We start from the raw sequence: 15,673 nt of genomic DNA on the forward strand, positions 1-15,673 counted from the left end.
CTTGAAGTTTTAGAGAGAATTTTTGGAGAGGATGAGTTCTTTTAGGATTTTAGAATAATGATTTTGATGACTTACTTTGGTGAATTAAAAACCTTATATAGTTAATCTAATTTAGTGTAAAACGACGTCACTTAATATTAATGAAAACCGGAAAACCCCATAATGCTCCTAAGTGTAACTGCCAAAAGGCAGTTTCAAGCCTCACCCACGACCCTACGACCACGGTCCATGGATGGACCCACGTGGTGTGCTGGTAAACCGTGGGTCGAGGTTCTGAGGCTTGATTTTTCAGGCTCGACCTACGCCCCTCAGCCATGGGGTGTGGCCTAACCCACGAGAAGTGGGTCCCCTCCGTGGGTCACTGCCCACGCAGCTTCTAAGGGTCCTCCTCAAGGACCCATGGTTGGTCCTTGGGGATCTCACCTTGACGTCGTAACACGAAACCCTTTATTTTTAGGTACGGAGAGGTACGTTTACGACTCTAACCCTCATGTTAAGCTCTAGTTTAGCCTACTAGTTTCCGGAGTGTTACAATATCTCCCCCTTGGGAACATTCATCCTCGAATGACAATCTAGATACCTTACAGAATTAAAGACTCAAAACTAGTTGCCCAACATGCATGAAACATCAAAATAATGCACAATTCAAAGGAGGAAACTTCAACTCCATCTAAAACATAATCAATGCAACACAAAGAAGTAGGAACTACATCTAATATCCCATTATGCATGAAACTCAACATTTCTCATATGCATAGGAGGAACTACCTTCTCAACTAAAAGCATGCTCAACACATTATCATGGAGCTAATATGTAATTACTCTCAAAAGCGTAATAAAGCATGTTCATCAACTCACCTCATGGAATCAAATAGGCAACTCATACTAAATGCACAACCACATGAGGAACATAAATCATGAAAATTCATTTTTCTTACTAATCATGAATTTCTCAAGAACATGCATAACATAAGGAAATCATGGGAAAACTCGTATAACACACATGACTCCCAAAACACTAAAACTCAAGAGGAACTACTTACCCCAAGCTTGAATAGGAGTAGAAGGAAAGAGATGAGGATATCGGGACTTCATATCGGCCTCGGCCTCCCAAGTAGCACCCTAAACTAAATGATTCCTCCATAAAACCTTCACGGAAGCTATTTTCTTGTTTCTCAATCTCTTGACTTGCCGGTCTAGTATCCCTACTAGAATCTCTTCATATGAAAGACTTTGGTCGACTCCCAACCCTCCTAGGGGAATAATGGATACCGGATCTCCAATACACTTCTTAAACATAGAAACATGAAATACCGAATGAACCAGGGCCAACTCATTTGGCAAATCCAACTCATAGGCAACTTTACCAACTCGTTTCAAAATTTGGTATGGGCCTACATACCGGGGACTAAGTTTCCCTTTCTTGCCAAATCTCATCACACCCTTCATGGGTGAGATTTTCAAATAGACCCAATCATTAACTTTAAATTCTAGATCCCTTCTTCTCACGAGTGACCCCAAGCTAACCCTAAACCTGGCATATCATAAGCATATTGAAAATAACTAAGTAAAACATGAACTAATGCAGAAGCTAAAAATAGTGGATATCTAAAATGGGGAAAACCCAAGAAATCTGAATATATAAGACAAACTAAGAGTTTAGTGATAACTGAAACAATCACTTACAACTCAAGTTGAATCTACTACGATGTCTGAAAAGCCTCTAACTGAGTTGAGTTGCTGGGACATGCCCCCCATCTAACTCTAACAAAAAAAACTGAAAACTGAATATAAAGACTAAAATGGAAAGCATGTCTATTGTCCTCGAAGTATGATGACTCACCACTGAAGTTGTTGAATGCGGATCGAGAATCGATCTAAGTGTGATCTGGATGCTGAGTACCTGAACCTACATCGTGAAAGGATGTAGCACAGAGTATGCGTCAGTACTTGGAATGTACTGAGCATGCAGGATATAGATACTAAGCTGAATAAATATATGAGCTGAACAAACCATAACTGATCAATGACATAATATGAGCAGAGATATAGCTACTGAAAGATATCTGTAAAGATAACCTAAATGCAAGGACCAAGTACTAATCATGAACATAACATGCGTTGAACTGAATACTGAAGTATATACTGAAAACCCAATCAAATGCACTAAGAGTCTGACTGTGGGAGCTACTATTAACCGACATAAACCATGTGAGCTAAGCGTGGAGTCGAATATATGCGCCTCATTGAGAGGGATTAATATACCTTTCCAAGGGTATAAATGCATAACTGGCGTGATCACTAAATCTGATGCCCAACAAAGGGGACTTAAAAACCTACAGGGGTATGTAGTTTTAGGACTATGAGGGTGCGCTGAACCCTAGTCCAACTTGGTGCTAAGTCTACTCCCAACTGAATATGTATATGACACAAGTGTAACTGAAATACTGAATAGCTCAAAATACTGACATGCAATCTGAGAATGCAAAGTTCATGTACTGATAATGTGACATTCAAAATTTGGAGCATGATTATCTGTTTAAGTAACCTAGCAAGTATAATTCATGAACTAAGAGAATTTATACAAACTAGGGTTATGAGTTTCACACAAGGAATTAAGCAATGTTTCCAAGAAAAACATGATAAATCACAACAAATCTCCACGGTTTTAGAAACCCTAAGTCTAAACAAGATATGGAGAATCAAGGATTCAAGGGACCTAGTGGATGAAAGGAACCCACTAGTGAAATCTCACATACCTGGTGACAAAATTCACAGAGAAATCCTTCGGATTTTGGGGCTGAAACTTGAAGAACACCTCTACTTGTCCATGGGAAACTAGCGCCTCTTTCTTCTCTTTTTGCTCTAAGTTTTGGTGAATGAGGGTTCTGGGTAATGTCTGACTAGAATATTAGGTTAAGACTGAGTAAAATGACGTAGGTTAGGTATCCAATGCATATGGTAAAAGACCAAAATGACCCTGACTTAAAGCTGGTGAGGGGCTATCCACGAGGCCACTGACGGACTGTCGATGGGACCATGGCCCGTCAAGTGGGTTATGGTTCTTGGCCAGTGCTACTGGTTGTTGGTACCTCCATTTATGGTCCACTTCACGGATCGTGTGAAGGACCACGCACCGTGAAGGCCAGTGTGGATCTTCACTTGGGGCTAATATTTGCTCGGTTAAGACGACGGACCCATTCACGACCCGTCATTGGGACCACGGCCTGTGGAGGGCTCCGTGGTTCCACACTTGAGCCTTGGTGGCTCTGCATCACTTCTAGGAGACATTCCACAGCTCGTGTGGGGATCCACGACTTGTGGGGGGCTCTGTGGTTCACCACGCTGGCTGGGTGTGAGCCACAAGCAAGTCGATGGACTGTGGTTCCATTTACGGTCTGTGAACCCCTCTGTGGTTCACCAACTGTCCTGCTGTTCAATCTGTTCGATTTCTAAGGTGTTACAAAATAAAAATAAAAATTCAAAATCAGAGGCGTGACCATTTTATGTTGTTAACTATTTCGACCTTGTTCGAAAAAGTGCGACAATTGGTAAGGGTCTTGGAATTCAATAAAATTCATCGGATATACATTTGATAGTTCGAGAGAATATCGAATGTATCCTAGACCAAATGATATCCATGTATCAATCAATTTGATTGTGATTAATATTTACTTATTGTATCGAAACAACATAGTAATGCACACCCTAGTCATTTCAAATCTTGGTAGAGCATACTTGTGTTGATTTCCTATTTTGGTACTTGATATTGATAAATTTTAGTTGTTCCTAAGCCCTTCTCCCCCCCCCCCCTGTCCATTGTATATATATATATGCATGTTGAGAATTCAATTTGCTAGTTTGTTTTAGGTTACAAAATTATTGAGTGCGATTTATCTTCCAATCCTTATGGTTTGACCCCGACCTTTAAAGTTGGGTATTATTTTGCATACGGTCTATGTCCTGAAAAATAGGACATAATAAATCATTTATCAAATACCCTCTTATCATATCCCCCAAAGTTCGCGTAGCTACAGCCACCTAGACACCCCTCGTCAGAAAATTATGTTGTATACGTCAAATTCTACATATAAAGGATATATATTTAAAGTTGGATATCCTTGACAAAAGTTATATCTTTGGTGTAGTGGTAATGTGTGTCCATTTGAATGAAAGGGTTTTGGGTTCAAACCCCAAATAGTGCAATTTTTTTTATTTTGACAGTCACGCACCACTGCTCTAGAATCTTCAAGAAAACTAGGGTTCATCACCTCTAAGCTTTGAGTTCAAAGATTCTACAAATTTCCTTTTAGGTATGTGAGATTTTATCAATGGGTATGCTTATAGCCATTGAGTCCCAAAATAAACTTTATTCTTCAATTAATGATTTCTATAGAATTAAGGGTTCTTATGAAAAGCATGAGTTTCATCATAGTTCAGTTATTCTTCATGGATAGTCTTTGATTACATGGTTTTACCTATAATTTTATATATTTAGATAATTATTTTAGTGATCACTTAGAATAGAAAAAAATCATGTCTTTGAACCCGTGATGATTAAATTGCATATTTCATTCAGATATTGTAGAAATGACTATGAGTAGTTTTACATTCAGTCTTTTAGTTCCACATATTTTAAGATGATTTCAGATAAATTGTCTATCTTTTCGGTCTCAGTTATCAATATTTATGAACTATTCAATTTGTTTGAATTATTCAAATTATCAACATAAATTCAATTGGAAGTATTACTTAGCACCGAGTGGACAAAGGGACAAAGGCTCACCCACCAATTTAGGTTGAGACCTTTAATTAGTAGCATTTCCTAAGTCCCAGACTAAGTGATACCTTAGGTTTATAAGGGTCACTTTTCAGTGTAGGCTTAACACCTTAGTCATTTGGACATCAATTTAGTGGATCCATGTCAGCAAGTTTATACCCTTGGCAACGTACGAAGTGTCCTTCCAGTTGGGGTTTAGGTTGGACTTTGTTTAGCTCAGAAGGAGTATGTCGGTTATTAGTATCTCCCACACTTCAATTTTGAGTTATTGCATTGACCTTGTACTCAATTATTTCAATTCAATACTTATTAGTTGCATGTTGATTTACTTGGTCATTGTATTAATTCATGTATTACAGTTCAGCATTTTGGATTTATCAGGTTTAGTTTAATAGACTTGTGATGCATGTTTCACATACTCAGTACATTCAAAGTACGGACTGCATACATCTCTGCGCTATATTATTTTATAATATAGATTCAGATGTTCATCAACTAGCTCGCATTTAGTATAACTTCTGATCATCTCAATAGCAATATTGGTGAGTCCTCATCTTTCGTGGACAACCCCTATATTTTTCTTTATTTTAGTCATTCAGTTTTCAAATAGTTAGAGTTAGCTAGAGGCTTGTCCTAAAACACATCTTAGTAGAGGCTTTCAGACACTCAGTCAAACATTAATTTTCAGTTTGTGGATTATTTTAGGACGAATTCCATTTTAAGTAATATGTTAAGATTTGGATTTCTCATATCATTCAAGCGCAGATTCCGCATCAGCTATTTTAGTTTATATGTATGAATCTAGTGTCATGCTAGACCGTGATTAGCTTGAGGTCACTTGTGATTCTAAGTACTGTATTACAACTAGATGGTAGTCTTAGATCGTGACACTACTGATTTCATGTTAGGTTGCAAAATACCAGCATAAGAGTTTCTTTGATTTGGGTGTGTGGTTGATATTGGTGTGATTAGAAGAGGTTGTCCATTGGCCATCTTGGTTGTAGGTCACAAAGAAAAACCCAAGAAGGCTGGGGTTCATCATAGACATTTTTGGAGAGAAGTCGTAGCTTTTTCTTATCGATAGTAATTATATGTTTGAAAAAAAGGAAAACAAATAGTTATAAGTAAAAATGACTTCATTCACCTTTATCCTTTTGACTAGTTCTCAAACACGTGCGTTACACTTGTATTCCATATTAATTTGTTTAATTTTTTTAAAATCACACACAAAAGAAATAAATTGAATAGTGTGTGATGCATAACATAAAATTCAAAAAAAAAAATGCTCAAGAACACAACATACAACGTAAAAACACAAAAAATAATCAAAATTTAACTACAAATCACTTTTAGATACGTAGCAAAAATTAGGCTAAATAATTCAAGTAACAAAAAATTCATTAAAATAATAAATTGAAAGTTACTTAAATCAAAAGCCCGTGATACTAAATTACCAAACAAATACATAACAAATAATTTAACTAAGAATATAATAAGGAAAAAAATGAAAAATATGCATCCTTATAAAAGTTAAATTGAATTCTATAAGAGGCTATGAGCTTTGCTATCAGCCAAAATTTTATTTTTTCCATGAATGGTCATAATCTAAGTTGGTAACGTAATTCCAAGAATATAATTCCTCACATTAAAGAGGACATAATTTCATTTGAAATTCAATAGAAAAATGAAAATATTATTTAACAGACGCGAGAAACCTCCAAGGTTGGAGATTCATCATATAAGAAGTTAATATTGCTAATATCATATGTATATGTAAGTAAAATAATTGATTATTTAGAGTCTATTTGACATTGTTGTTGGAGGCCAAAAGTGTTTTCTTCAATAAAAGCACTTTTTTTGAAATAAAAATAGTGTTTGGAAAATTCTCAAAACTGCTTTTAAATGGAAGCAGAAGCAGTTTTTCTGTTGTTGGGAAGAAGCTAAAAAAATTGGCTTCTTAAAAAAAGCAGAAGCAGAAGTAGAAAACTATTTTCTTGAAGACTAAAATATCCCTCTCATCTATACATAGTTACCAATATATCACTTATTAATTAATTAACATATATCATAAATTTGATTAAGTTTCATACAAGAATTTTATTTTTTATTTTTATATAATAACTTTTTATTTTATGTTTATATACTATTATTATTTTATATTTTATATATTATTTTACGTCTTATTTTACAGAATCAGAAATAATGTAACAACAACATTTTTATAGGATTAAAAATATGAAGAATTTTATTTATTTTTGTGGTGAATTTTTTGTATATAGTGGTTTAATTTGAGGAATAGTTTTTAAATTTATTTTTCTTGATATTTTGAATTATATTTAAGTCATCATGTTGATATTATATTAATATTTAATTAATTTATTTATTTATAATATTGATTGAAAATTTGAATATGCATATTTTTATTAAAAAATTCTAATAGATATTTAAAATAGTTTCTATTTATAAGATAATCTTAGTATTAAATGAACATTGATATTTATCTTTTTTCGTAATTTGATTCTCAAAAGCACTTTTTAAAAAAGATTAGTCAAACACGATTTGCTTATCAAAAGCATTTTAGTTGGCTTGGGAAATCCGATAATCGATTGGCTTTAGAAAGGCGAAAGGCGGCTTGCCCAACTTGAACGTGGAAAGATGTCGGCATATCTGCATCGACCCCAATCTCTTTTCATTTGTTTTGTATAATACCAAATCTAGCCTAGCCTCGTAAATCACACTAAAGCGGACACCCAACTATGGAAAAGTCTCCTTAAGAGTAAGGCGCCCCGCGAACTCCTTTAGCCTCCTTTATGGAAGGAAGGAAGATAGGTCTAAGCTCGATCGGAAAGAAGATTCTCTTGCCCGAGACTCGACCCCCGACACTATCAATATCTGAGTGAGGAGTCGTAATTGATTGGAAAGTGGCTTTCTTCACTTTAGGAGCCACCGCAAACTATTTTGATAATCCAAACCAAGATAGATATATCCTGACCAAATAATCATCATGATCAGGCTTTGCCCTTACGTGTTTTTGTAATACCTCAGGTATGATCTTGGGAATTCCACACTTATGTGTCTTCCTTCTTCGAACCTTTTGGTATGTATTGCCCCCTAACTATAGATCAGATCCACCAGACAAGAAATTTAATTCCACACTGCTGCTGAGTCGTCGGACTTATCCACCAAGGGATTCGTGGAATTTATGTGGATTGCGTTGGGGGAAATCTACCAAAGCTTTCAAATGAATTAGCCAAACACAAATTACTTTTTTTCAAAAACACTTTTTTAAAAGTCATTTAAAAAAAAGTACTTTCAAAAATAAATAGGCTTTAGCAGCAATGTCAAACAGGCTCTTAATGTAGAGAAATTAGAAGGTCCAAGTAACGACCCGTTTGGTCGTTTTGAGTACTAGAGCTTTTTATTGCGTAAAAGACTCTTTCGATAGATTTAAAATGAGTATTTTTTACTATTCGTAACTATAATTAGGGGTGTTCACGGGTTGGTTTGGGTCGGTTATTGGTCAAAACCAAAACCAAACCAACTTAATCGGTTTTAAAATTATCAAAACCAAACCAAACCAAATATAATATACATTTATCGGTTTGGTTGTTTTCGGTTTTGGTTTGGTTTGGTTCGGTTATTCGGTTATTAACTATACATAAAAATAAAAGAAACAATTCATTCAAAACGTGAAAAAAGTGACAACAATCCATTCAAACGAAAAAATAGTTAAAATGACTGGCATTACAGAACTTTGGATCATTGAATTTACTGAATAAAACTTCAAAATTCACTATTTTGGCATAGAAGGAAGAGACAATGACATTTTCAGTCCCACAATGAATTTCCATAGATACTCATATACATGAAACCAATAAGAAAAATGATCACACCTTGGACATTTTTTCTTTCATAAGTAAATTATAAATAAATTTTGATGAAACATATATAAAATCTTTAAAATTGTTTATGAATATAATATATTATGTATGTATAATAATAAAATTTATGTACATAACTTGTTGGTTCGGTTCGGTTATTTCTTCGATTTTTTTCGAACCAAACCAATGACTAACGGTTCTTAACAATCTAAAACCAAACCAAAACCCAAATTAAATCGGTTCATTTAATCGTTTTGGTTTGATTTTTCGGTTTGGATCAGTTTTTATCCAAACCATGGACACCCCTAACTATAATTATGAAATTAGTGGGGTAGTTTTAATAAATTACTTAGTTGGTGGTTAAATAAAATAACATAAAATTAATAGTGGGTCACTTTTACTATTTTTATAATTGATCTTGTATAACAATTAGGGTTATAAACAATCAGTAGAAGTAAAAAAAAAAAATTGAAGAGACACAGTCGGAGAACAAGATTGAAACGACGGCTAAAGGTATTTCATGAATTTTTCCTTACTTTGCAAAAAGATGAATATATGATAATGTAGGAAAGTTATAATAACATGTTAGTGTAGGAATTATTATATTATAGTGTTGAAATTGAATGGAGTTAGGGTTGGTGTCAGCGAGGTAATCAGCTTAATGATGGATCGAGCAGTTAATTTATTATTATAAGGTTAATTGTTAAAAAGAAAGAGGCGAACATGAATATTTATTAACAGATGATAAACTAACGTGATGAGGGTTCATATTGTTGTAGCTGGGCCGCTGGAATTGAAGTGAAACTATTGAATTTCCTTTGGTTAGAATGTTAGTCTTAAGATTTGGGGGAGACAAATATTGGTGGGTAATAATTGCCATGATGATTGGCAATGATGAGATAATGATAACCTAAAGATTTGATTATTATAGAATATGCCAAATTCAATTCAGGATATAAATCATGTATCCTAGTTACTGATATTAACGCAATGACCTTTGATGTTCGCGATTCTGTTTATATGTTATCACATTATAATCTAGGTCGTAACTTATTGAGATAGATAATTAAATATAGAGTGTATTATATTATTTGAATATCATTAAGGTTATGTTATTGGGAGAAATTAAGGTTTATCCTTAGGCTTGAACATTAGGAAAAATTGATTATAGAATTGGGTGAATTTTCGGGTTTAGGCTAGACATATAGTAACATGGGTGTCTATAGACTCGTTAACTTACAAATTATGTATATATAATTGATAGATTGGAAAAGTTCGGAGGCATTGAGGAAAGGAAAAGCATTGGAGAAGTAGCTTGCTTGACTTCGATTCTTCGGTGGAGGTAGGTTATGATTTATTCTATTTCGATAGTTAGACTCTTAATAGTGACTGATATGTATTGAGTGATATTGTGAAGTTCTCTATGTACTTGATTGTGTGGTTTGATTGTATGGTTTGTGATTGGTCTAAAATCCTGAGACCGTGAAATTTATAATCTGAAACTCTCTCTATCGAAGTGATGCCTTGAATAAAGAAAGCTTGATGAAATAAATTAATGATATTATTGGATCGGAGTGTCACGTTCCGACACGGTATAATTGGATCGGAGTGTCACATTCCGACACGATATAATTGGATCGGAGTGTCACGTTCCGACATGGTATTATTGGATTGGAGTGTCACGTTTCGACACGGTATTATTGGATCGGAGTGTCACGTTCCAACACGGTATTATTGGATCGGAGTATCACGTTCCGACACGGTAACATTAAAGGAAAAAGATATTGAATTAACTTAATGTACTCAATCTCAAAGAACTCAATTTCCAAATTAGTTTGGTTTGGAGGCATGAGTCCTGTGTGATCTTGATATTGTTGGTTGATTACGTACTTACTTTAGTGTTGTTGACACTGGTTCATGTGTTTGTTGCTTGCCACCTGCTAAGTGTCATAGTTGATTTTATACTATTATTCATTACATATTGGTTTCTATTTTGGATTGGCCGATGATATCTACTCAATACATGTTGCCCTGTACTGAGCCCTACTTGTGTTTTTCTTTGTTTTCTTTTTGTGGAGTGCGGCGAGTGTATCAGTGACTTTGACTCGTCCTCAGCTCTAACCAGTCTCCAGCACATTAGGTTCCAGGGTGAGCTATTCATTCTAGCTCGTGTTGGATTCTCTTGGTCATGGCATGATGTCCTTAGTTTTCGGACATAAACTATTTTATTCATTTATTTTGGTGTCTTTAATACTCTTAGACTTGGTATTTGAAGATTAGATGTCCTTGATGTGATGACTTTCAGGTTTTGGGGATAATGTGTAATAGACTTTAGAGGTTGTTTTGATTGGTTACTTTAATAAGTTTTGAGCTTCCGCATTATGGTTTGTATTTCGTAAGTTTAACAAGTAATATATATTGGGGTTTGGATTCATTGGTTCACCCACCTAGAAGGTTAAGTGTGGGTGCCACTCATGACTCGTTTTGGGTCGTGACAGTCCACAATTATTAGGGATACAAGAAACTTTTGGTCTTTCCTCTGCACGTTTTCTTTTTTCTTTGAAGCAATACCAATTATTAAAAAAAATAAACACTTACTGCAAACAAATAAACAATCAATTAAATAACAATGAATTGTCGATAAATGATATCTTTGTAATAATATTTGAAAGATGAAAGTAATTCAAACGTGGGTTGAATATAATGATTCATTAAAATGACTTGAAAATGATCACTAAAAAGTCTTAAATTGTGAATATAAAAAAAATAAACAAAGAAGTGAGGATAAATTATTATTTTACTAGTGAGAAGATAAAACAATCTTCTCTTTATGGTAAGCGGTCTACCTTTCCCCTTACTGGATCAAATAAGAAAATTCAAATAAAAAAGAACAGAAAAGGAAATATTATTCGATGACCATCGTATTTTGTATATTTGTAATTAAATATTTAATAGGAGGTTATTAGTAATTAATATTTAATTAATTAGATGTTTTATAATAATTTGATTTATAGCAGAAGCAAAATTGTAATTTAACTTTGAAGATAGGAAATTCTCGCTTTTAGTATAATATTATTATAACCACACACCCATAAAGGAATCTTAATAGCTTAATTCGTTAGTTATTTGAATTTTTATCTTGCTGGTGAGAATTCAATTCTCCATTTTGTAATCCTCCACCCTGCAACTCCATCAGCCCTTTCCTTACCCCCAATTTTATTTATTTTTAAAAATATATATATTTTTTCAAAAACTAATCTCTGTCCTACCAAACACATTTGTGTCGTCAGTTATTTTTTATGGAAAATTGTATGTTATAGCAAACTAAAAATTCAAAATAAATGTTATAGCTACAGTTTCATTTATTCCAATTCACACCAAACTTCTTGACATTCCCCTCTCTCCCATCTCTTTGGAATCTCCCCCATCACTCTCCTCTTTTTGAGTCTCTCTCATTTAATACAAACATAAATGTATAATTTGTGTTTTGTGTTTGTATAAAGCGAGAGAGATTGTATATACAAATGCATATACATATCTCTCCGTCATTTTACATTTGTAATTATAGCAACACAAATCCTACAATGTATAATTTGTGTGTTGTATAAAGCGAGAGAGAGATTTGATATACAAATACAAATGTTTTAACTCGATTCAATTGTATATGAATTCAAATTTTATGCAGATATACAAACACAATCATTGATACATATACATAGTAGTTACATATATACAATTATCTAACTAATATACATGTATAATTCGCCTCTCTCCACTCTCAGCCCTCTCCCGCTCACCTTTCTCCTCTCTCTCTCTCAATCTCGCTTGCCACTCTAACCTAACACAGAGAACATTTACATATACAAACGCAATTTTCATAGGCATAGACGAATCCACGATTTATACAAATTAGATGTTCCATAGCAAACATAATTTGACTATGGAGCGCAAATAGCAAAACAGTAGCTATAGATCACTAATATGATTTTTATCTTTGTTATTCTTAATATTTACTCTATTTTTTATGACACAAATAGTATAAGTTAGCGAGTAGGCATTTAATTTTGGAGACGAATAATTTGTTAGTTATTTTTAACGTAAGATATGGCATCGTTGTGTAAATTAAAAAAAGATGTCCAAGACCTATGTATGACACTTTTTTTGTCCACCAAAATCAAGCAAACAACAAAGATGAATACAATTAGTATTTTATTTTTCTTTGTTGCTCAAGAGTAGTTTGTAAGGTCTCTAGTGATTTGAGATAACGAAGCAAGGAAATAGCAGTTGGAGAGAAGTAATTGATACATGAGTAACTCATTCATTGACACCGACAGTGTTTGTGAGGTCAAATTTGGAGATGGTAGATCTCAGATTTCGAGCTCCATTAAAGTTATCAATAACACCTACAGATGGTGTCAGTACAGGGCACATCGCATTCAATTCCAACGCAAAGCATTTATAAGAATCAACCAATTGTTATTGAAGCAGGATCTCATCCAAAATATCTCATTTCACAGCTTTACTTCTGTTTATGAATTGTTTCAACTCATCACACAGAGTGCAAGGACATACGCGTTGAATATTTGGCATCCAGATCAACAATATTTTTATTATCATGCGATGCAAGGTCTACATCAACTAAATCTAGTACGAATACAAACTCTCTAACAGTAGTAGATATCCATAAACTCGAAAGAAGGAACTAATATTAAAATTTACACTATACTATAGTTATCCAGAAACTACAACAGACGAGACAAAACCATACCTTAAATAGAAAATCTCAAGCTACCAAATACTCCGTCATCTCAAAATGGCACGCTCTTAGAAGTTGAGCTTGATGTGAAGGTCTTCAAATGATCAGAAGGAACAAATTCATGGGGTAGGTTAGCCCTTTTCACTATCCTCTTCATGTTATTCTGCAGGCTCTGCTGGACTAATTGCTTCACTGCTTTTTTCTCTTCACTCATCATATCATCCTCCATCCCATCTTTCAATTCAACACTCGAACAATATGTTGTACAATCTTGTGGAGCAGATATCGTGGTGCTCATACCACCATAATTATCAGAAACTTGCTTTCCTTTGTCCACCCTCAAGCATTCCAAGATTCTCGATGCCCGCTTCTGAGCCAATGTGCTTCCTAGAAGGGTCAATTCAAGCAGGGCTGAAGCAACTCCAGCCTCAATCATTGCCTGTCTATCTCCATACGACTTGTGAGCCATCACCATCAAAATATAGGATGCTTTCTCTTGGCAACCTGGTGCATCTGTCCAACTCACAACATCAACCAACATGGGGAATGCATCTGGTACACTACTAATTGCCTTTCGGGCCTCTGCTACTGATACTAAATTGCAAAGAATGGACAGAAATCTCTCGCTTACATCCATATCTCCCAGTTTGTTCATGATAAAGGCTATTAGATCACTCTCAAGTATGGGGTTAACATTCAAAGGCGAGATGCTAAGGTTGTAAAGCGCTCTCAACGAATCTTGTCGAGCTTGACAACTGTTTGTGTTGTCCAAATTCTTCACCAGGAATGGAATTGCTCCAGATGAACCAATTATGGGTTTATTGGAGTCCAAAGCACTCAACCCAAGAAAATTAGCAACTACAGCTTCAGCGACTTCTGAATTTGGGAATTCATTAACCAGCTTGAGCATCTTATGAATTGCCCCTGCCTTAACGATGGCTGCTTTATTTCTACAGAAGGATTGCAAAAATTATTATCTACTCAGATCCTACTAGGCTAGAATAAGGCAACTAAACGAAAATAAATAAACAAACTTACGCATCATTGCCAATTGCAAGGTTAAGCAGAGCATAGAGAGCAGCGATCTGAGAAATGGAATCTTCTGAATCAAGCAGCGCCATAAGTGGTGGAATCGCTCCGAGCAAAGCTAGGGTGGTTCTGGCGTCGGAAACCTCTTTGGTAAGTCGCCGGACCTCCTTCGCTCCTTCCAAAACATTGCTACTCTGTAAGCGCTTGACTACTCTCTTCAACTCCTCCAACATTTGCACCTTTTGCCGTACATCCTCCTCGTTCTCAGACGACTCGGACAGCCTCAAGAGCTCCGACAACCTGTCGGATCCGGCAGGTTTCTTGTGTTCACATTCAGATCTTACATCAATGGGACCAACAGGTCTGGGCGGCTGATCGGGAGGAGACTTGGAAGAAGGCTTGTGACTTCTGCCGCCACATCGGACGGCGTCGAGGATCATGCGGCGGAAGGATGCGCGAGAAAAAGTAGACCAGAGCTTGAAGTGATCAGGTCCGGTAGTGGAAACAGGAGGGTCGAGGACGACCGATGCGACATCGTTCCGGCGATGACACTTACCCATTGTGTTTAATATCCGGCCAGACGGCAATGCTGCATTACAGAGAGGATGGAGGCGCGTGTATCGATTTTCTCCGACTAAACAAACTTCGAAGCAGCAGTAGAAGAGTGAGCTGTTGAGCACTAGTTTTGGTGTTCGAAGTTGGGTATGCTCAAGGAGTGGAGAGCTCTTGTGCTAGGGAGACTACTAATTAATAGTACTATTTATGTTTATATATATTCAATCATTATTAAAAATCAAAGGGGGAGAAAGGGGGACAGGGATAGTGACAGTGTGGAGGAAAGTAATAGTAATAATAATAATAATACCGGAAACAAAGAGGCCCGCCTAAAAATGTCATTTCGCAAAGTTTAACCAAAATATCACCTAAAAATGTAAGATTGCATTCTTAAATAATATTATTCTCAGTAGAAAACATATTTCCAATATTTAAAAATTAAACAATATTCATCCTTCTGCTTGAGTTTATTAAAATACTAACAGATCTCACAAAAATCAAGTTTTTCCTTTGTATTTATTATTTTGAGATACGTTAAAACTATCATTATAAACTTTTTCGGCAATTGAGTTTAGCATTATGTAAAAAAATTAAAGTTGATAATTGTTTGTCATTTATTTCACATGTGATTTAATATTAAAAAAGATTAACAGACGAAATGTGTTTCTTCTC

At 35.1% G+C, this 15,673-nt stretch overlaps 2 protein-coding genes across 3 annotated transcripts in view; both read right to left on the bottom strand.

Moving 5' to 3' along the window:
* LOC125878283 (aspartate aminotransferase, chloroplastic) overlaps positions 1-15,673 on the bottom strand; it is a 936,263-nt gene that overhangs the window by 863,714 nt on the left and 56,876 nt on the right. The gene's annotated exons all lie outside the window — the stretch shown is intronic.
* Positions 13,233-15,186, bottom strand: LOC125878282 (U-box domain-containing protein 12-like). Its single transcript, XM_049559500.1, has 2 exons — positions 14,456-15,186; positions 13,233-14,367 (listed from the first exon to the last, which is right to left on the bottom strand). Exons 1-2 carry the CDS (start codon positions 15,004-15,006, stop codon positions 13,470-13,472), a joined length of 1,449 nt encoding a protein of 482 aa, XP_049415457.1. The 5' UTR covers positions 15,007-15,186; the 3' UTR covers positions 13,233-13,469.

The sequence above is a fragment of the Solanum stenotomum genome, chromosome 10 (genome assembly GCF_019186545.1).
Source record: "Solanum stenotomum isolate F172 chromosome 10, ASM1918654v1, whole genome shotgun sequence".
NCBI lineage: Eukaryota > Viridiplantae > Streptophyta > Magnoliopsida > Solanales > Solanaceae > Solanum > Solanum stenotomum.

Excerpts from the sequence above, each read along its gene's own strand:
- LOC125878282 (XM_049559500.1), bottom strand. The coding sequence starts at position 15,006 with ATGGGTAAGTGTCATCGCCGGAACGATGTCGCATCGGTCGTCCTCGAC. Across the intron at positions 14,368-14,455 it reads CTTGCAATTGGCAATGATGC|AAATAAAGCAGCCATCGTTA; the intron begins GTAAGTTTGTTT and ends ATCCTTCTGTAG.